Consider the following 23,727-nt stretch of genomic DNA (forward strand, 5'->3'; position numbering starts at 1 on the left):
ACTACAAGGACAATAAAAATCAGTGTGTTCTGTTCTAGCATATTGCATGCCATCCATGTGAAGTTGGACCTTTCTATCTGTCAAGCAGGTGACTGCTTCCCTTCACCGGTATGTCACCAGGTCAGACAACACAGAGTGCAAGTGGATAGTATTTGCCTGCTCAGAGAATGAGTTCAGTGTTAAAATTTTTAGTGCAATGAGTATCAATGCAGATGCCCTTCAAATAACCTCCACTGTGCAGTGATGAGACAGGGAAGAATAGGTTTATGTAAAACAATGCACACAATTATTCCTCTTTCTAGAAGGTGATTCTGCATGACTGACACATATAGCAGAGCAAATAAGACTCAACTAGCAGAGGTGCTACCCCTTAAACAAAATGCCTTTGGGCTAACAGCATTGAAATCTTCATTAAATGTAGGAGCTCCTTCCCTACTCTTTGAAGATGGACATTACGTAATATACCATCAGCAAGCACCCCAGACAGACATTGCCATAAACAAGAAGCTTCCACTCTATTTAGATGCTTTTAGAAACAAACTCAATGGAAACTATCATCAAACCACTCTGAACAGACCACTCTGAAGTATTAGTATACCAAGCAACCTAAAAATGGATATCAGTGAATGGAATTAATTCCTGATCAGTTATTTTGATTGGAAAGTCTCATTAGTGAGTTTTGTTAACTGACTTTACAGTTATGCTACAAATTCTTTTCACGCTATTACTTCCTAAGATTTTCAAACAATGGAGTGATCATGTACTGCCATGCAAGTACGAGACTGCATTATAGAGAAATTCTAGATGATAGTATTTGACAGCATAATTGATTGATTTGCAGTTGAGGTTATTTCTATTTTTTGTTTAATGGATTTTTTACAACACAATTTTAGTGGTTTTCCATACTTAAAAAAGCCCTGATGCAAGAAACCATTCTTTTTTAGACCTTATTTCCATACCCCTCTATAGAAATTCACCTCTTTATCTTTTTGCATTTACATCTACAAAAGAGTCTTTAGTTTTGTTTGTTTGTTTGCTTTTTCACTGCACGGTCTCCCTGAGCCCCATTGAGTCAATTATAATTTCATTGAGAAATTTCTTACCTCTAAGTTGTAGCTAACACAGTCCCAAATTGTGCCAGGGGAGTTACAGGCTGGATGCTAGGAGGAAGGTCTTGACAGAGAGAGTGATTGGCATGGGAATGGGCTGCCCAGGGAGGTGGTAAAGTTGTCATCCCTGGAGACATTCAAGCAAAGCCTGGCTGGGGCACTTAGTGCCATGGTCTGGTTGATTGGATAGGGCTGGGTGCTAGGTTGGACTGGATATGCTTGGAGGTCTCTTCCAACCTGGTTGATTCTATGATTCTATCAGCTGGTGGTTCCATTAAAAAATATTGTGCTGGATAGGTTTGAAGCTTTTCCCTATGATATTTTTTCTCTGCATATAGAAACTTCCACATATTCTTGCCACCCAGTCTTAAAACCTGTAGACTTTCCACACGATTTTTGACATCCTCAGTTCAGTTGATTTCGATAACCTCTCCATGTAGTATTTAGGGGCATGTGCTTTGAAATTTGAGAAGCTCTTTGACTACTCCTCAATAGAAGAATCCTTTGAGATACCAGGATCCAAACACTACTCACAGTCCCTGCTCTCCAGGATAGCTAGGAAGTTTCCTCTTTCCATAATGACATCCTTTGGTGATAGTTTATCCTTCTGAAGACATTGGAAGCCTTTAAGCACATCTAAATCTAGTCTCAAAAAGCAGCAAGAGCAGGGCTGCTCCTTAAAGGAAGGCAAACCAGGAGCCAATTGTAATAGCAGAGTCTTCATCATCAAGGACCAACCCTTCAGACAGCTGAGGTGAGCAGGGGAGACCCAGAGATGGGGTACAGGTCCAGCCAAGAGCCCAGACTCTCAGGCATGTTCATGTTGAGGAGGTAGGTTGATCCACAGATGGAAGTTAGATCAGGTCACTGAGGAGGTTCATGGGCCAGGTCACTGGGCAGGTTCATGTCATTGAGGCCAGTCTGTGAAGCCAGTCCGTGGGTTGAATTCCTTGTTACAGGGACACTTATGGCCAGAGATGTGTCTGAGCTAGAGAGCAACATCCCTACATCACCATAGATCAAGCCAGGAATGAGATTAAGCTTGAATGGAGCTCCTGGCCCATGGGTACAAATGGAGGTGTTAGTTGAGGCTTCTTGAGTCCTGTTAATGCAGCTGGGGCTCTGGAACCCAGTTTGCTGCAAGAAATTCCTACTGTTATGCAAAGGTAATCTCACTACAAATCATAGTTTAACCTATGCTATTTCCTATTTTTCTGATGGTTACATGTTGAGCACCATTAAGGCTTAGGGATTTATGAGTCCAGCAATGGAATATTCAGCATCACTAGTTCAGGCACAACAGCTATTCCATTGTGGTTTACTTCTGCAAAAGCAGAGTTTGTTGTCATCCTGCCAAAGTCCAAATTTCCGTCTCTCTCTTTTTTGTTGTAGTTTTTCTTTGTTTGCTTGTTTTTATTAGCATTCTGCAGAAAGAGAAGGCATATATAGGTTTGTGTCTCTGCTTATGAGATCTGCATTCAAATCTCAGCAAACCATGGTGTCTGAGCAGGCCTTCAGAAGGTGGCTTGGGTCTTTGCTTTGGAGAGGCTTTAACTGAGTCAGGCTTTGATTATCATTTCCTTAACAGAACACTCAGTGTACTTAAAATCGCTAAATCTGTACATGGTGTCACATTTCACAGCCCTGTGGTTTCTATGTTACTGGCTGGTAGATGAGCAGACAAACCTAAAAATGCTTATTAGGGGGTTTTACTTCAGTTACATGACTTGTGATGCTGGATGCAGAACCCTCTTTTCTCCCTTACAGAGAGAGAAGTGTAAAAAATTACTTTGCAGTGTTGCTTAAAAAATTAATGTTTTATGCATACATTAATGTGGATGTCAATATATATTTGTACATACAAATGTACATTGTATACACATATATTATTGAAACATAGAGGGAAATATTTGATGAAGGTATCCTAAGTGGTCTTTATGTGTGCTGTTAATGTTGTTTGTGTGTGTTATTAATCACACATAGGAAGTGTCAGTCCTAGCTGACACTTAACTCTTGTTTCATTTTTGACATAATTTCTACCACTTCTCCCTAGCACAATGCGTATCTTCCAGCAGTGGTAGGAGTTGTGACAACTGCTGTAAAACTCCATACTTGTTTCCCAAGGGAAAAAACATTTTTTTTTTCAGTCAGTGGTGACTCCTTGACCCTTTAAAACTTAGAAAACTGTTTCTGGAAAATTATATCCTGAGCACCAGGTGGTGACATTGATGGATCCTGGAAGTAGTGTTGTGCTGAAACTTCCTTCCTGATTTGTGATCAGTTGTCTAGGGGACATCCTACTAAATTCACTCCTGGTAAAATAATCAATTTAATACATGGGAAACTGCTTAGAAAACCTGAAGAGTTTGGATTATTTTAAGTAGTTTGGGATCTTTGAAGAAACAAAGGGATTTAAACAAGAGCCAAGCATACCTGCACTACCAGTCTTTCTTTGAACTTTCCTTCTGAAATGACAAACCATAGCAGGTATCTACTTTAACGTGAATGATATATTCAAAATTAAGAGAACAATCTTAACTCAGTTTTGTTCACCTGTGAGCCAAAAAAGATAATTCAGAATTTATTGTAAGATCTGTGGAAGGCTGCAATTTCTTTTTTTTTGCAAATAAAAATTTTCCTTTTTCAATTTTGAGGAGAGTTAGTCCAGAAACAAGTAGGCAGAACAGATAAAGCAATTTCTGTGTATGTTTTTTTTTCTTTTCCAGATGTGAAATTAAAATTCTTTTAATTTTTAATTTTTTTTTGTTTGTTTTAGGATGGCAGGACTTGTAAGTGCATAAATACGGTGAGAATGCTGCCCTAGAGAAAACATGCAGGAATGTTACCCAATCCTCATTTCACTAAAAGAAATCCTTCTCTTTAGTTCACAGCAGAAATTGCCAAATAGTGTACATTTTGGAAGTGTCTTATGGCCATTGATCTGTCGCACGTGGAGAATGTCTAAGCATGCAGCAGTTTACGTGAGATGGCTGCAGACTATGATATTCTGGCAATCTGCACTGCCTGTAAATTCGTGGTATTGAAAGAAAATTATGGTTTTGTGAGGACAGGGCACTGCTCTTCCAGGTATTTGTGTACAGCATCTAGAGTTGTCTGGCTACTGCCTCTAAGATAAAAGAGGTTTCATAAATCATGAAAATCTGTGCACTTTCAACAAAACCACAGCGACATTTCTGATCTCATTTGAAATGCTTTGTGTATGCTGATAAGTTTATTTGTTCTAGATCAGGTCAAAGGGAGTTCTTTAATAAAAACAATAAAAACAATACTTCAACAATGCTGAAATGTACAAGTTTGGAAAAAAAAAAGGAAGGGAGCAGAATTACCTTTTTCTGAGCAGCTGGCCTGCGCTAATACTTCACATAACAGTGGTGAAGATGCTGTAGAGGAAACAGAAGATCTACAAATTTCATTGCTCTGGCAACCTTATGTTCCAGCTATTATGTAGAGATGCTATAGAGACTCACTAATGGCACTGCAGGAATTTTATCTTACATTTAGCTGCCAGAATGCACATCTCCAGTCCAACATGAGAGACATTTTGTATTTTACTGACAGAGTAGGAATCATGCTGCAATTGTCTTTAATTGCTTTGCCATATATTTTAGTATCCAGAGGTGTAATCAAATTTCATGGCCAAATACATACAGGAGACGACATTAATCAGGTTATAGCTTTTCCCCACATGTGACAGTCATACTCCAAGGACAAATCAAATTGTCATTTTTAGTATCATCAAGCATTAGAAGTTCAAATATAATACTTAGGTTACACAGAAAAAGTCAAAATCAAGTGTAGAGATCAAGGAAAGTCATTACTCTCTGTTAAAAGGAAAATTGTAGTACATTGGAATTTACTTACAAACTGTGTGGCCAGTAGGACAAGGGAGGTTATTCTTCCCCTGTACTCAGCACTGGTCAGGCCACACCTTGAGTACTGTGTCCAGTTCTGGGCCCCTCAATTCAAGAGAGATGTTCAGGTGCTGGAACATGTCCAGAGAAGGACAACGAGGCTGGTGAGAGGCTTTGAGCACAAGCCCTACGAGGAGAGGCTGAGGGAGCTGGGATTGGTTAACGTGGAGAGGAGAAGGCTCAGGGGTGACCTCACTGATGCCTACAACTACCTGAAGGGACATTGTAGCCAGGTGGGGTTGGTCTCTTCTCCCAGGCAACCAGCAATAGAACAAGGGGACACAGTCTCAAGTTGTGCCGGGGAAAGTATAGGCTGGAGGTTAGGAGGAAGTTGTTGGCAGAGAGAGTGATTGGCATTGGAATGGGCTGCCCAGGGAGGTGGTGGAGGCACCATCCCTGAAGGTGTTCAAGAAAAGCCTGGATGAGGCACTTAGTGCCATGGTCTGGTTGACTGGATAGGGCTGGGGGATAGGTTAGACTGGATGATCTTGGAGGTCTCTTCCAACCTCGTTGATTCTATGATTCTGTGATTCTAAGTTTGATCTATTTTGATCTTGGAGTAGTTTGAGTGCCTGAGAGATCAAGATCCAACTTTACGTGGTTGTTTTATGTCTGATGAAATCTGAACTCCAAACCTGACATTGTGATATTTACACTCTAAGGTTATTTTTTAGGTATAATTCTCTTATATCTCATATATATGTTTATATATACATATATATGTACATTAGAAGAGAGCCTATAAGAGGCTCTCTTAGGTTGTGTGGAAAGGTTTTATATCACAAGTGACAAGCAAAATCCTATTGAATTAAAAATTCTAAGCAAGGACAGGCTTCTGCAGCATTAACAGGGCTAGTAAACTATTCCCATGGGAGATTAGTATCCCCTCCAATGGGGTAGATAGTGCTTAGCTTTCTAATTTGTGTTGTAATGTGGTGGTGTCACATGACAAAAGTAATCATGTTGGTTGACTTTAGCTAAGCTAATGCAACCTCCCATTTCAGATGGAATGATTTAACTTCGGAGTGACATGCATCAGACCCTAGACATGAGTCACATTTTAAGATTTTACACATCTGAAAGTCAGAGGCCTTTGGTGATTCATGTTCCATAAGACTCTTAATTTGATTCAATTCTAGAGAAATCAACATCTCAACATCTCTCTTGAATTGAGCTCAGAACTGGACACAGCTCTCAAAGTGTGGCCTGATCAGTGCTGAGCACAAGGGCAGAATAACTTCCCTTGTCCTACTGGCCACAGTGCTCCTGAGCCAGGCCAGGATGTCATTGGCTCTCCTGCCCACCTGGGCACACTGCTGGCTCATCTTCAGCCTACTATCTACCAACATCCCCAGCTCCCTCTCTGCCTGGCTGCTCTCAGCCACTCTGTCCCCATCCTGTAGCACTGCTTGGGCTTGTTGTGGCCAAAGTGTAGAACCTTGCACTTGGCCCTGTTCAGTCTCATCCCATTGGCCTCTGCCCACCCATCCAGCCTGTCCAGGTCCCTCTGCAGTGCTCTCCTACCCTCCAAGAGATCCACAGCTGCTCCTAGCTTGGTGTCATCTGCAAACTTACTGATGCTGGCAGAGAGATGCTAATTCAAGTCCAGTCGATGTTTTACAATTCAGAGCTGAGAGAAATGTGAGCGATTTAGAAGGTTTAAGGTTTATGATCTGTAGGTAGAAATTACCTTGAGTGGAAAGGTAATACTCTGAAATGAAACACCTCTTCCTACTCATGTGGCAGAAACAGAAGTCTTCCATTTTTCTTCCTTGTGAGTAGTGGCATTTTATATAATGTGGTTTCTATAAGACATTCTTCATATAACTGGAGGTGAGTGTGAGGCTGCAGATATGTTACAGCTAATAGTTCAGTCACATCTCGCATACACTAATGAATGTCTTGCGTGAGTGCCTGTTAAGTTGATATAGCTGAGAAATGAAAAGGTGGCTGAAACCTGAGGGCTGCTGAGATAGTCAGAAATGTTTCATATACACACGAGACGCTTTTTCCCTCGTGGGTAGAGGAATAAAATATTTTAACTGATGAATAGAGGCTATGAAGATCAATAATTCATATATTACTAGCATATATACAAGCCAGCAAATTATCTTATTTTTACTTTAAGTATCTGAAAGAAATTGCCACTCTTGTTTGAGTAAAAAATGTTAACCTCAAGTTTGTGGAATAAACTGGGAACAGAAATTTGTTATTGTAATTATGTACCTTATATGATACTTGAATTTCTAAGAGAATGTTTAAGTTGACAATTGCAGACAAATTATGCAGTGCTGCAGATTAAATCCAACTTAATATGGAATGAATGGAATGAATGTTATTACCAGAAAATTACTACTGAAATAGCAACTCAGTTGATAATGTGCACAGGTAGTAATATGGCTGTAGTTGTATTTTAGTCGCGCTCTAAAGAGCTTAATAAAAATAGACACTAAAGATACTTTCAGCAAGTTCCATGAAGTGTCAGAATCCTCTTTAGAAAAAAGTGCTGCACTGTTGCCATTTGGATTGAAAGTCGTGAAGAAAATCTTAGAATTGTCAAAAGCATAGCAGTGGCTATCAGCATCCTGTCTCCTTTGCCTGGACTCTAGACTAGGGATTGCTCTACAGCTCAAAATGTTTGCATGGACTTTCAGACTTCCTGGTAAATTTTTATTCCATTTAAGATGAAAGCTTCCTGAAAACAAGGCCAGCTAAAAAAAAAAAACAAACAACCAAACAAGCTCCTTTGTCTACTAAGTGCATAAACAAATATATATGTGATTGCCTTTTCCCCACTGATATTTAGCAATCACGTCTCTGTCCATTTTCTTTAAGGGATTTTCTTGAATGCCAGGAGCTAGAATTTTTCTACTTATGGAGTCTTTTTTTTTCACCTAAGTCTGTAGGTGAAAAAGAGAAACTTCAGCTGTGCATGTAAGAGGACTTCTTTGGACAAATTTTCTTCGTATGCATCTGTACACATTAGGTAGCAGAACTGAGTAGTGTTGTGACTTCAGAGTAGTTGACTATTTGTATTTCTGCTCATGTGGCACTCTTGTGTGGTACACTGGCTGGAGTTGGCTAACATGTATGACAAAATAGCCTGGAGAAGAGGAGGCTCAGGGGTGACCTTATTGCTGTCTACAACTACCTGAGGGGTGGTTGTGGCCAGGAGGAGGTTGCTCTCTTCTCTCAGGTGGCCAGCACCAGAACAAGAGGACACAGCCTCAGGCTGCACCAGGGGAGATTTAGGCTGGAGGTGAGGAGAAAGTTCTTCACTGAGAGAGTCATTGGACACTGGAATGGGCTGCCCGGGGAGGTGGTGGAGTCGCCGTCCCTGGAGCTGTTCAAGGCAGGATTGAACGTGGCACTTGGTGCCATGGTCTGGCCTTGAGCTCTGTGGTAAAGGGTTGGACTTGATGATCTGTGAGGTCTCTTCCAACCTTGGTGATACTGTGATGCAAGGCACACACCTACACATTAGCATAATTAGTCAAGAACATCAGCATAAACCTGTCACAACAGGCCTCACAGATCATCAAGTCCAACCCTTTACCAGAGGTGGTGGAGTCGCCATCCCTGGAGCATTCAAAGCCAGGTCAAATGCAATTTCGACCAGCCTAATCTAGTGGAAGATGGCACTTCCCATGGCAATGGCATTGGCCTAAATGATCTTTAAGGTCCTTTACAACACAGACCATTGAAAGATTCTATGAAAAGATGTGTTGTAGTGGTATGGCATGACCAGGTAGCTGCCTAAGACAGGGGATTTCTTTAATGATGTGAGCTGTGAGATAACAATATAGGAAAAACTACAGATTAGTCAGGTCACGCTGAAAGCAGGAGTAGTCCTTTCAGTTGGAACTTTCTGTCACTATTAATTTGCAAAATGAGTAAGACACTTGGAGACAAGAAGTAGCATTACAGATCTGTTATATTAGCTTATGGTCATAGTCCAATGAGACTGATTTATATAGCCAGCCGCTTGGAGATATTTGGTCTGTATCACAAAAATGATGAAATCTGACCAAATTCCCTGTAGAGCTTACTCACAGTCTGTCACAGGGACATGGACACGGACACTGGGACAGGAGACTGCCATCAATTAGCATTTCTTGTCAGGATATGTTACATACTCTGTTCTTCTGTGACTCTAGCAACAGCATTATTACTTGAGCCTGATGCTCTTTTAAAAAGAGGAGCAAAATCCAGTTTTTTTAGGATGATATCTTATTGATGGCAACTTCAAGCACCTTTATTTTTGTCTTATACAGTAACCTTTGAGAACAATTGTAATTTAAAATTATATGACTACCAATTTTAAATCACTCTTGGATCTTTTTATTGTTTTATTCCAGACTGGAACAAACGGGTCGAATACAAGCCTGGTTCTGGCAGCATACCTTTGTTTCCCAACATTCATCTGGAAACCTGTGACGGACCAGTTTCCTCAATACGTACCACCATTGAGTTACAGACCAACTACATTGGAAAGGGCTGCGACCGAGAAACCTACTCAGAAAAGTCTCTGCAGAAATTGTGTGGTATGGAAATGGCTTTCAGTTGAGATGATAATGTTTTTTCCTAGATGAAGCATCAATTCTCCGTGTTCTTTACGTGTATAGCTGCAGTAGTGATATTTGCCTGGTGCTCCATTCTTCTTTTCCATTTATTTTCACTCTTTTTCATACCTGCCTCTTCTTTTTATTTTTCTTTTCTTTTTCTCCCTTTCCTTTCTCTATTTGTTCTTTCTTCATTCCACCTCCCTCTCACCCTTTCTTCCCTCTGCTGCTACTAAAGGTGTGACAACGTAGTGAGATTTTGGTGATAGCTTTGCCAACATTGGAAAAGCATAAAATTTGAGGAGAATTGAATCTCCATCTTGTGTTTCAGTCTTCCTGACTCAGCTTTCTGTTCTGCTGCCAAGTACTGTGCCAGAGTGCAAACAAACAAAAAAGGAACATTAGGAGCAATCACTTGATATTTAAGAAGCACGTATTTCAGAAAAGAGGTATCCAGTTGGAGAAAGATTTCCTAAATATTTTCCAGCCTTTCCTCACTTTTTGGTAACTTGGTCTAAAAGATACAAATAGATTTTGAAAGGTAAATTAAATACTTGAGGATACCGCTCTGGTTTTGTGACTTCAGGATTGTGTGTGAGGAAAAGCAATTGCAACACAATAAGCCCTTTGTCTTTTGACTTTTACGTTCTGCTGTCTCCTCTCCTCCAAAATCCAGTATTAGAGCCCTCATTTGAAACTCTGCTCTTATGGAACATTTGTTCTCATCTTCTCCAAAATGTCTATTTACCTTACGCTGAACTGAGCGTACATTGTTTTCACTTTAATGCATGGGTTGTGGTTTGAGGTACACTGGTGTAGGGCTTACATTTGCTTTGATGATGACATGACAGTGTTGCAGATATACTGAAACCAGTACACTATCCTTTAAGAAAAAGTTTTGAGAATTAAAATCTTGAGCCAGTGCCAGTAAAATCTTAAAATTGGGGACCCAGTTTCCAGGAAACAGTGGTTTGCTGTTAAAATTAATTGTGGAAACCAGGAAAGTGAGGTAAAGGTGAGTGGGAATGGTAGCATTCTCATAAAATCTGAATATTTTCAACCTGAAAATTGCTTAGTTAACATTATGGGAGAAAAAAATAATCGTCATTTTCAATGTGCATCTTGATTCAACTGGGATCTTAGAAAATAAGGGGGAAACCTATCTGCCAACAGCAAGTATCTTCATCATGTTAATGGCATGAAAACAGAGGTTGAGCAAGGCTATGTGACCTATCAGAGGTTTGATTTCATAAAAGACTAACTTCTAATAAAAGTAAATATGTTTATAGATAAAGTTAAGTACTTTTGTTTCCTCTAAGAACTTGATTTGATGTCAAAAAGAACATTGCTTTGTGTGTGCTACAGCCCTGAACTGTAAGTGGCACAAGTATTCAGAGCAGATGACTGTGTAGAAGCTCTAAATCACCAATTCCATTGACATAAAACACTAATAACAACTATATCCAATATTGTCATTTTAAGGTGCTGCCTTCTGATTATGAAAATCCTTAGTTTGAGGAAGGCTGTGCAAAGTCTAAGGGGTTCAATGTGCAGAGTGTGGCTTGCCTACCTTACCTGCTGACAGTGAAGTAGCAGAAAGGAGAATTTCAAGTTGTTGTTTCCTGCTGAATGTTTCCCAGTGCTGGCTCAATTTAATTCATCTGCAGTACGTATAGGCCTAAGATGCTGAAATACAGAATGATCAAAGACATTGCAGGTCCTTTGTCAGTGCCACTGAAGTAGTTGCAGACAATCTTTGAGCAGGTGGACAGATATATGGCTACCATTGCTGCCGAACCTTTGGTTTTCATTCAGCATATATGTGAGAATCGGAAAGTAAAGCACTTAAGAAAATGCAAAGACTAGAAAAAGTATATGTAAACAGAGTGGAGGAAATACTAACTGCTGAAAGGGGTTTTTTTGTTTGTTTGTTTTTTTCCATTTGGTTGTGTTTGATGTTTTGTTTTTATTGTTGTTGTTGCAGTTTGTTGGTTTTGGTTTATTTTGCCAAGGGTTCCATAACTTTTAGAGAAGAAGAGGTTGGGTAGAAACTTGTAATTGAACTTTGATAAAAACGTTGTAAATGACAATGAAATTGACATCAGAATTGCATTTGAACTGACTTTCACTTACTTTGGTATTTCATGTTCATTACCACCCTTAATGTAGATAGAACTCCTATGAAAGGAGGTTAAATTCTAGAAATCGGTTTTCTCCCAGAAATGACCTTATTATACCTAACGGAGAAATGACCTTATTATATCTAATGGTTGGAAGAATAAATTCTTTTTTTTCCCTGCCAGCTAAGGGCTGTGTGGTTGCAGAGAGTGTAGAAGGAAGTGATCTGTGCTACATAAGATGCAGGATTGTGTCTCTATAATTAAGGACACAGTTTACAAGTCCTGTGCTCATTTCTGCATTTATCTGTTGGAAATCTAGAGAACTCAGATGCTAACGACAGAGCATTAAAATAAATTTTTTTAATGTGTTTGATAATTTAATTCTGCTTTTCAATACCCAAGTGATTTATACTCATTTTGATGGTCAAGGTGGACAATTTTAATTATTAAAATATGCTTGAGTAATTTTAAATTCAATGAGTTATTAGTGTTATGCCTCAAAGCATTTTAGTAAGTGTTTTTTAAAATTTTTATCCAAAAATAATAAAGAATGTATAAAAAGACACACTTGGACTGCAAAAGCATATCCAGAATGAACCTCACTACCAAAAACAAAAAAAAAAAAAAAAAATCAGTTAAGAAGCCCAGAATATGATGGGAAAATGGCTTTGGGGTTGTCGTTGAGCTAGTGTGAAGCAGGCTAGAATGTTTTGGTGAGAAGAACTAGATTACAGGCTGTGAAAGGAAAACAGTGGTGATGTCTACTTCCCTCATAGGCTTGCTGAGATGTATAGGAACAAGAAATAAAAACATAGATAACCACTCTTGCTGGGGAGCTGGCTCACCCTCCATTTTGGACTAATCCACTTTGCTTCCTAACCCTCCTGGCCGAACCTCTCTTCTTCCTTGGGACTGGGGTAAGGTTGAGAGGGGTAGGTGGAAGGTGAAGGGGTGGTTGAGAGTCCCTCCTGGGGACTCAGATGTCTGGGAGGGGGTTGTGTTTCTGTATTACCTTTTTTATGGTGTATATTTCTGTCTATAACTGTATATACTGTAACTATCTGCTTGTATATTGTGCCAGCTGTAAATATAAGCTTCATTCATATTTCCAGAGCCAGCTGAGTCTATTCTGGGTGATTTCCAAAGTGGGGGGGGCAGAGAGCGGGGAACACCCAAACCACTACATCTTTATTTTGGCACTCCAATGTGGGACAAATTCATTTTGAGTGATTGTTAATTAACTCTGGGAATCAGAATGAAGCTAATGAAGAAGCTATTTTACTTAGTGGGGGCTATTGTGTGGCCTATTTTCTGTTTTCTTTTTTATAATTGGATCAAAGCCCACAGTGGTTATGTTTTGTTGAATCTAATTCTGAAGAAGATCAAAGCTAAACTTACATCCAGTTTTTGGAGTTGGGGGGATTTCATCCTTGGCTATATTGGTTTTAATGTCACTGAGTCTTTTACCAGTAATATTACAGGGGCATTCACCAGTAACATTACAGGAAATGGAGCTAGTACTTCTTCTGCTTTATCTACAGCCTTAATGAGAGTTATCTTACCTAAAACTCAGATGGCAGACCCTTGTTCAGAATTTTATTCACATCAGACTATGGTATTTCTGTCATGTGTGAATTTATGTCTTGTAATTTTGATTTTCATATTAATTCCATCATTATGCAGGAGAAATTTGAGTGTGATGCCTTTAAGAAGTACAAGGAAAGTTTCTGTGTCCCAGACAAAAGATAAACAATGTACCAGTCCAAATCAAAACAAAGATAAATCAGGGGCACAGCAAGGCACTACCACTACACCTCCTTCCCTAGATTCTGGAAAAGCTGCCAATGTTCCTATCAGGAATGATAATATGGCATGATGCCCAGGAGTACAGGGATATAATCAAACTCAAGACATTTCCTCAACTAATAACAGGAACTCAGACAGTTTGAATCCCCAGGCAGCAGACAACCAGGACTCTACCTCTAAATCAGATTTGAATTCACAGGCCTCAGGCCAGACCCCCAATAATTCAAACGCTCCAGTGGACTTGTCAAAGTCTATCTCTGCACAGGCCATTTTGGCTCCTGCCAAAGCCCAAGATAAGACATGACATTTGACAAAGAGTGATTCAAAAGAGAACATAGGAGAGGGAGCCTCTGGAGAGCAAGAGGAGGAAGAGGAGACATATAGTCTTTGAGATTTGGCAAACATGATTAGATCTCAGTACGCTGATGAGAGGAGCGCTATGAGGTTGGCTGCCAAGAATGAGGATGGCTCCGATGAGTTTAAGAATGCTATGAGGGAGGTTCTGTTTCTAGGCCAGGGACAACCAGAACAACAAGAGGAAGAGGAGGAGGATTCCAATGATCCCCTCAGAGAGGTCAGGGAAGTTAGAAAGGAATACTCAAGGGAGTCAGCTGAGCCAATCCTAAGCTGGCTGGTGAGGTGCCGTAGCATTGGTGCCAATGCCCTGCAGGTAGGAGATAAGTCTGCCAAGCAGCTGGGACCACTCACCAAGGAGAGTGGAGTGGACAAATACCTAGCAAGTCCTCTTGGTAAGGTTAGCTTGTGGACACGCCTCCTGTAGGCTGTGGCTATGAGATATCCTTCCTGAGATGATCTGCCATGGGCTGCCAAGACGCGGAACACCACTGAGCAGGGAATTAAGCTTCTGAAGGAGTTTGCTGTGAAGGAAGTGCTTTATGGAGATCATGGCACACATGAGCCTGATGACATTCCTCTTGGAACAGGTCTCATGAAGAAGCTGATTAAGCTTGCTCCTTCATCCTATGCTAACATCTTGGCCAGCAAGTTTCTATCAAGGAGTGATAACGGAAGATCTTTCACTGTTGGTGAATTCACTGACCAGCTCAGGCAGGTAGAGGACAGCTTGTGACATTCTGGCCTAGTCTCTGCTATAAAAACAATGACTACAGAGATAAAGAGGATGAAAGATGACATTAAAGATAGCATCAAGGAAGGCATCAAAGATAGCATTGAGAATGTCATTAAGAATGGCATGAAAGAACTGAAGGAGGACCTTAGAAACATTACCAATCTGGTAAAGGATACCATTCCTGCATCATCTGAATGGGTGCATGTTTCAGGAACAGATGTCCACCTCCTGCAAGGCAATTCCAGCCCAGGAGGAGACAAATTCCACCTAGACATCAGCAATCATGTGCGTCACTGTGGATACTTCTGCGTGACAAATACGGTGAGAACATGAACAAATGGGATGGTAAACCTACTTCAGCTCTTTCAAAGAGAGTCAGGGATCTGCAGAGTGGCAGAAACAGAGGCAGCAATGCCAGAGAAGTAGCTGTCACTTCTTCAGCTCCCGAGAGCAACTGCAATTGTTCCAACAATTGCAATTTCTCTCACAGCAACACCAATTGTTTTTTTTTCCCCTCTTTTTGTTTTTTTTTTGAAAGTCAGGGAAAGATGAAATTGTATTTTCTTATACTATAACAATGTAAAGAGAGATAATAACTAGAGAAGGAAAGAAGGAAAAAAAAAATACAATAACCTTAAGGGAGATGGGGGAGGGGTCAAGCGGCGGCAAAGGAGCAAAGCAGCAGTAGCCAAAACAGCAGCCGGGGGACGACAGGCGAAGCTGCAGCAGCAGAAGCTAGCAGGAGAAAAAGGGGAGAACAAACTGTGCTTCTAGACATTAAGTTCTTGATGCTCCAATGAAATTATATTAATTTATCTATTGTTGCCATTTATGTGGCCTATCTCTGGAATGTTCATCTCTCCCCTGTGTCTGAACTAGAGGATCAGCTCAAACAGCCACAACTGTGTACACCCCACATGCCATGTTCAGCATTAGGGGTGCCCTGCCTCCAGCCAGGAGGAGGAAAGGGATAGTGGAGAGAACCGAATCTATTGGAATGTATTCATTAGGTGGCCTGGCAGTTCAAGAGTTCGGAAATATAGGGCTTTAGTTGACACAGGTGCTCAGTGTACTTTATTGCCATCCAATTGCAAAGGGACAGAGTCCATATCTATTTCTGGAATCACTGGTGGATCTCAAGAGTTAACTAAGTTGCAGACTGAGACCAGTTTAGCTGGTAAAGAGTGGAAGAAGCACACTGTTGTAACTGGTCCTGATGCGCATTGCATTCTGGGCATTGACTTTTTGAGACAAGGTCATTTCAAAGATCCTAAGGGTCACAAATAGGCTTTTGGAATAGCATCTGTAGAGATTGAGGATGGTAAATTGAAATTAGACCTGAACTTTCAGAAGAATCTGCAGTTGTGGGACATCATGACATAGAGGATCTGCAGGTGCCAATTGCTACTCAAACTGTGCACCACAGGCAGTACAGAACTAACCGTGACTCTTTGTTGCGCATTCATCAGCTGATTCGTCCTGGAGTCCTACCAGGAGAGTTACCAAAGCAAGAGATGGAGAAGGAGAATCCAGTCGGTTTGCTGAGGTAAAAGCTGTTCAACTTGCTCTTGATGTGGCTGAACATGAGAATTGGCCTATCCTTTACCTCTACACTGACTCATGGACCGTAGCCAATGCTCTATGGGGTTGGCTAAAGGACTGGAAGAAGCATGGTTGGCAGAGGAAAGGAAAGCCTATTTGGTGTGCTGATCTATGGCAGGACATTGATGCACGGCTGGAGAGAATTCCAGTGAAGGTGCGGCACATAGATGCACACATGCCTAAGAGCAGAGCCACTGAGGAACACCAACACAACCAGCAGGCAGACCAAGCTACTAGGATTTCCCAAGTTGATGCCAACTCTGATCTTGACCTTGATTGGAAACACCGAGGTGAACTGTTCCTAGCTTGGTGGGCCCATGACTCATCTGGACATCAAGGCAGAGATACAACACACCGATGGGCATGCGATAGGTCAATTGACTTGTCCATGGACACTATCACCCAAGTCATCCATGACTGTGACATTTGTGCTGCTATTAAGCAGGATAAGTGAATCAAGCCCTTGTGGTATGGTGAGAGATGGTCAAAGTACAAGGATGGTGAGGCCTGGCAGATTGACTACATCACTTTACCTCCATCTTGTTCTGGCAAGCAGTATGTGCTAATGATGGTGGAGGCCAGCACCGGATGGCTGGAAACCTATCCAGTTCCACATGCTACTGCACCTAACACCATTCTTGGTTTGGAGAGACAGATCTTGTGGAGGCATGAGAGAGAATCGAGTCAGACAATGGCACTCATTTAAAGAACAGTCTTGTGAAAAACTGGGCCAAAGAGCATGGTATTGAATGGATCTATCACATACCCTACTGTGCACCAGCTTCAGGGAAGATTGAGAGCTACAACGGTTTGCTGAAAACCACCCTAAAAGCCATGGGGGGTGGAACTCTGAAAAACTGGGACAAGCATTTAGCACAAGCTACCTGGTTGGTAAATAGAGGTTTAGTAAACAGAGCAGGACCTGCACAATCAGACTTGGTCCAAACAGTAGACGGTGATAAAGTTCCTGTTGTACGTGAAAAGAATCTGTTAGGGAAAACTGTTTGAGCATTTTCTCCTTTGGGCGAGGGGAAACCTGTCCGAGGGGTGGTGTCTGCTGAAGGTCCTGGTCACACCTACTGGGTAATGCAGGAGAATGGTGAAATCCAGTGTATTCCACAGAGAAATCTAACTTCAGCTGAGAGAGTTTAAATTCAGAGTGTATAATACAAGCTGTTAGGAGTTTTCTGTTCTAGGTACCATCGGCATCCAGCACTGAAAGAATCTATGAGAGAATCTGCAATACATGAGCATGAACCCAACGTCACCTGGGAGTCCCTGTTCTCATCTCATCTGTGAGGAGACAAACTGTTCTGAGCTTTTGAACCACCTACATCTGAGATAACTGGAATGAAGTGTGAACTGAACTGGTGATATTTATTAGTGTAAATATTGGTTTAGATTGGATCAGATAATTCTCAGCAATACTCTGAGCGAAGTAGACAGGGCTGGATTGTGCTAGTTTGAAGCAGGCTAGAATGTTTTGGTGAGAAGAACTAGATTACAGGCTGTGAAAGGAAAACAGTGGTGATGTCTACTTCCCTCATAGGCTTGCTGAGATGTATAGGAACAAGAAATAAAAACATAGGTAATCACTCTCGCTGGGGAGCTGGCTGAACTGCATCTTACTCTCTAAACTCACCCTCCATTTTGGACTAATCCACTTTGCTTCCTAAACCTCCTGGCTGAACCTCCATTCTTCCTTGGGACTGGGGTAAGGTTGAGGGTGGTAGGGGGAAGGTGAAAGGGTGATTGAGAGCCCCTCCTGGGGACTCAGATGTCTGGGAGGGCTGTTGTGTTTCTGTATTACCTTTTACCTTGTATATTTCTATATAAAACTGTATATACTGTAAATATCTGCTTGTATATTGTGCTAAGCTGTAAATATAAGCTTCATTCATATTTCCAGAGCCAGCTGAGTCTAGTCTGGGTGATTTCTGGAGTGTGGGGGTGCAGGGAACACCCAAACTGTCACAGTCATCTTTCCTTCTAATTGCAGACATAATAGAAAATAATGAGATTGCTAATTCTCATTTATGGCAGGTGGGAAACTGAAATATGGAAACACTGAGTTCAGATTCAAGGCCATGTTCCAGCAAAGATGGCAGGTCCTGCCCTCTCTCTGTTACGCTGTAATGTGTGACATTGCAGGAGGCAGCACAGAGAGCTGTTGGTCAGATTTAAAAGTAGTAACATGGGATAGGTTTTATTTGGATGGTTAGTTTCCAGCTAAGGCAACAGTCTGGTTCAATAAGGCAAGCAGCATCAGCCTGTGCTTATCTTGGCATATAATTGCACATAAAGGGTGCTTTATGCTCCTGCATAAAGCAGATGGCTCCTGCATCATTGCGGAAGCATTTTAGAAGAGAAGGGCACCAGCCACTACACTCTGGAAACACACTGAGCCAGTAGCGTAAGACTCTGCTGGGAACATCTCCAGACACAATCCTGTTTACGTTGCTCCAGGTCTATGTATGTACACGACTGAGCAGCTAGGGAGGCTGGGTGGATTTATTAGCATGGGAACAGTATGATTTCTTCCAGCTTAACCTCCCAAGCACAAGTCGTTTTCGGGCAGGATTAATGCATACTAACAGAATGAGGTTCCAAAGTCACCCATAAATCTCCATGAAAATATGGGCAAATAAAGTGGAACCTGTGGAGTTTGGTACTTGATTACCCAAATGCTCTTACACAACCCTGACCTTAAGTTGCAAAAATACGGGAGTTCACTTGAACATCTTGCTGAATCATAGTTTAACAAGCAATATAAGAAATTCCCATTTCGGAGTTCTCCGACAGATGCATTCTAGGGGAAAAAATAAGTCTTTCCAAATTTGCCAGAGTAGATACAGTGAGCAAGGGATGAAACTGCTTCTTTGAGCTCATAGTTCACCTAATATGAGCATGTGCCCATTTAACAGTGTATTTTCTTTACTATGTGCCAGGCTGCAAGCAATTTCTGCTCCTTCTGTGAGGAAAGACTGTTTAGGTAGTAAAAAATAGTCTGAAGAGTGTGAGTCCAAACACTGACCTATATTAAATTAATCTTTGCAGCTTTTTCATTAATTTCTCATTATGTTATTGATTGCACATCATTCACAGGAGCTTCCTCAGGTGCCATTGACCTGTTACCATCTCCCAGTGCAACAACCAACTGGACAGCTGGGCTCCTCATGGATAACAATGACATGATTTTTAAATTTGATGGAAAGCAAGGAGCCAAAATCCCAGATGGAATAGTTCCAAAGAATTTGACTGACCAATTCACCATTACTCTATGGATGAAGCATGGGCCTAGTCCAGGATTAAGAGCTGAGAAAGAAACGATTCTCTGCAACTCTGACAAGACAGGTGAGTCTGTGTGTGGGAAGAGTTAGGTGAAGCACGAGATGGTTACCAGAGTGTTACCATCTCTCCTCATTTAATTTGGCCTGAAAAAAAAAGTTACTCAGCTCAGTTTGTGCTACTCTAAGTATTGCTGCCTATGTTTCAAGCATTGATTCTCTTCTTTGATAATCTCTGGAGAGATCAACTGTAGATTTTAGAGGAATTGGTTGATCAAATAATTAATTTTAATATATTTTTATTATATACTTTGGAAAAAATAGTTCTAATTCTTCATTGAAGCTAGTTAGATTAAATATTGATTTGGATTTTATTTATTGTGCTGGATGTAACAGTGCTGTAAACAAAACTGATCTGGTGTAATTTAGGAAGATGCTTACAATATGCGGCCTCCCAAAGAGCTGTAATGATCCATGATGTTGAGAAAATCCCATTCTTTTGGGGTTGGGTTTTTTTATTTCATTGAGTTTTGGGGTTTAGGTGTATGTTGCTTTCAAAAGCATTCATCTAAACAAAAGTCTTGATGCTAGCTCTGATCTTTAATGCCTTTCAGAGATGAATCGCCATCACTATGCCCTGTACGTGCACAACTGCCGATTAGTGTTTCTGTTGCGCAAAGACTTTGATCAGGCTGACACCTTCCGTCCTGCGGAGTTCCACTGGAAACTGGATCAGGTATTGGTGTTTTTCTCTTATCTGTAACCCATCCTTCTCTTCATCCCTTTTAGTAATCATAGACAGCAACTCAAATCCCACCATAGCGGCTCTGGGAAATCAGAAGTCTATTAGAATTATGTTGCCACTTGTAACTGTTGTGGCTCTAATTGAGATCCACATAAAAAGACATAAATGAGCTAACTTGGTTGAGTCATTTTATACAGTAGGTTTTTTAATTGAGTCATTTTAAGCAGTAAGTAGAAGTTTATATCCTTCAGCATAGAAAAGAGACATGACATTGCATATAGCTCCCTGAAAGTTTTCCTTTCATCGTTAAAAAAATCTGCTTTATCAGCACAATGGAAGTGATGGAAACCTTTTCAATAAAGAGTGTGCTGACACACAGAATGGCATTTGTAATAGATTGTAAACCTAATCTGCAGGCTTTTATTTTCATCTGCTGTGCTGTATGTAATTTCTTATTATTATGAAGAGTATATCCTAAGGAAATTGTTGTTAAAGAGATAAGAGTTCACTTTTACAGATTTATTACCTCTAAGAAGGATAAGGATCAGATTTCAGCAATACAATATTTTGTAGTGCAAGTTTTTTCATGTCCTTTTGCGTACAAACTACAATATTGAAGATGAAGATATAAAAATAGTTACTTTCTTAATCTCCTTAAAAACACATATTAAAGAATGATCTTTTCCATGATTATCAGATGAATGTGGTAAGAAACCATGTGGTGATCATAGTACTTGCTTTTCATTTCCACTAAACAAGTTGGAAATGTTTTCTGCTCTACTTGATTTGAAACCTTAGTGTTTAGAAAAAGGTAAACTTACATTCAAGCATTTTGGAGATTACAATTAATGGGTAACAAGTCACCACAGTTAATGCTGTTCTGACATCTGAAGATGGATTTGTATTTCTAAATTGTGTACTATGCACCTAAATTAATATTGCGAAGTTTATATAAAGTCTTTTGACTCTGAAAGTTGTGTGTAATCAATTTCTCTTCTGTTTCCTTACAATGAGAAAGGACAAATGTCCTCTCAGAGCATGAAGTTTGTGTGAAACTTGTAACTCAGACATGACAAAACAATGGAGAATGTGCTGTCAAAGATAATTTTCCATTGGCAGGGAACACATTTGATTGTATGAAAGAACTTTTGCAGCTCTATTGCCATGTAAAATTACTTTATTCTTACTCTACTTTTTTGTACCATTTCTATGTATTTAAAAGAATAGAGAAGACACATGACAGAAGCTGAGAAGTACAGGAATGCTAAAATGTTTCCAATTATTGTTTTCTTATATATATATAAAAAAAGAAACCAAAAAGACAGTGCATCCCAAATTTTCATATGATTAGCCTTGCACTGAAATTTAATTTTCATCCATGCTATTGATGAGCAACACATATTCATTTCTGTTTTGTCAGTGTTATTTCCTCACAGAAGTACTGCTTATCTCAGAAATCTACTTCCAGACAGCCTATAGATTTGACAAATGTATATGAGTTTGAGGGTGTATTGTTCTAAAACAACATACTAAGAGTGCGCGTAATTAGTAAAGCACGAGTGCTATTTTTCTTCTAACAAAGGATAAAACCTTGTTCAAGTATACAGGTGTTGCCTGAAGTTAATGAAGCTAGTGGAACTGCACCAGTTCAGCTAGCATTTAAGTAGAATTGCAAATATCATGTGACAGGAACCTGTTGTTTGCAAGTCCTAGAGGAACCCGAGGCTTTCAGGAACCCAATGACTGAAGAAGTTCTTGGAGATATTTAGAGATTCTATCGATTGTACTCTGGTATGTTTCTGAAGAAAAGTTATTTTGCTGAAGCTGTGTCAGCAAAAGCATATACTAAAGGCAGTCCAAAGTAGTGCTTGACACATTAACTCTTTCCATTTCTACCCTGCTTCTAAACTGCATATTTCATTGTCTGTGTAGCCTAAAGTAGGCTCTGAAATGGCAGCACTATAGAAAAGCTGAGCTGCAGTTGGCCACTGGAAAACCTTCATAACTATGATTGAAAACTCCTTCCTGATGGAAACTGGAGACAGATTTTTTTTTAGGTCACATCATTCATTTCCTTCAGGTACTGTTAATTGATTTTCACAGTATATTTCCAGTTGCTCTTTCTAGCTGAAAAAGAACATAAGATTGAAGTACAAAGTTTGTTATGGGTTATGTGACCAGACCTCTATGACAATCAGTTTATATTTTTATGGAGATACTGCTGTAAGTTGTGTCATGTAAGGACATGGCAAAGAATGCTTCTTTAATGCTCCAATGCTTCATCTGCCCTGTATAGAGATTAAGGACATTGAAAATAAACACGTGGTAAGGAACTTACATAGTTCTGAAGACAAAGTAGTAAAATTGAGCCAACTTCTAACTGTCCACCTTAGAAAGCATGAGATATTTCCTGACTTCAGCAAAAAGCAAGTTAGCATCTCACTACAGATTCCTCTGGACTCAGTATGAAAAGAAGCTAGGGCTAGATTATCAAAGATAAAGTGTTCTAGACAGTTGCAAAAATCCTGCCAGTTGATTATTTGCATATTGAGGTACTGAAATGCCTCTGGAAATCTCACCATCAGAACTGTTCATTCTGTAATGGTATATCCTCGGGGTCCTTGTTAGTTTCTTTTCAGAGCATGGAAATTAAGCTGTACCAAACTTGTGCAGTTTCTCACTGTCTGCATTGCTCTCTGATAAGGGATCTGTAGACAAAATTGCAGATACGGTTGGTACCAGGCACAGCCATAGCAGAGCAAAATGTGGCAGGGTGCTTTATTGCTGAGCTCACTTAATAGATGTGGCCACAATCTGTACCTTGTTTTGCTGAAATGAATCTGGTGACCTTGAAATAGGGTGAAGCATAAACTAGTGAAAGCATTTATTCTTACTGCAGAGTGGTACCTTTTGTTATACCAGCTGCTTTGGGCTCTACCTAGTCCACAGGACTACTCATTCTTTCAAGGCACCAACCAAGAATGTGATCTTATTGGCATTACACTGGCATTATTTGCATTACATTTAACTCTCTAGGCTATATTTCTGTGCCAGGTGGGTGTGACACATGCCTTAGCTGCAGAGTTTATTCTTGTCTGAATACAAGGAGTCATACAACATTTTCAGTAGATATGCTTCTGCGTTGCATCTGAAGCTTCAATATACAATCCAGCCACCATAACTGTCATGCATAGCAAGTCTCTGAATCCCTCATGTGACAGCTAGTGCTGGGAGTGCTGTGTCTTTAAGTTGGTTCATAGGCAGAAGGATTTATATTCAGTGTGGATGTCAGCGTGTTTAGCTCCTGTTTGTTACATTAAACTTAATGCATTTGCTGGAATAATTGTTCACTTACTGTGTTAAGGATGAATGGTAGTGCTGAAACCTTGGGCCTTTAGTGTTGAACTGCCACCAGAAATTGTTACTTGTCAGAGGTGACAGACTTCAAACTGGATTCCTCTCCAGGTGAATGCA

The 23,727-nt window shown here is 40.3% G+C and overlaps 1 protein-coding gene across 2 annotated transcripts in view; it reads left to right on the forward strand.

Annotated features, from left to right (window-relative positions):
• CLSTN2 (calsyntenin 2) overlaps nucleotides 1–23,727 on the forward strand; it is a 274,828-nt gene that overhangs the window by 177,345 nt on the left and 73,756 nt on the right. For both annotated transcript variants that reach the window (XM_064165450.1, XM_064165449.1), the window contains exons 5-7: nucleotides 9,400–9,585; nucleotides 19,327–19,575; nucleotides 20,123–20,244. In XM_064165450.1, the coding sequence (XP_064021520.1) occupies nucleotides 9,400–9,585; nucleotides 19,327–19,575; nucleotides 20,123–20,244 (557 nt within the window). The remainder of the gene's footprint in view (nucleotides 1–9,399; nucleotides 9,586–19,326; nucleotides 19,576–20,122; nucleotides 20,245–23,727) is intronic.

Source organism: Pogoniulus pusillus, chromosome 26 (genome assembly GCF_015220805.1).
Source record: "Pogoniulus pusillus isolate bPogPus1 chromosome 26, bPogPus1.pri, whole genome shotgun sequence".
NCBI classification, from domain to species: Eukaryota; Metazoa; Chordata; class Aves; order Piciformes; family Lybiidae; genus Pogoniulus; species Pogoniulus pusillus.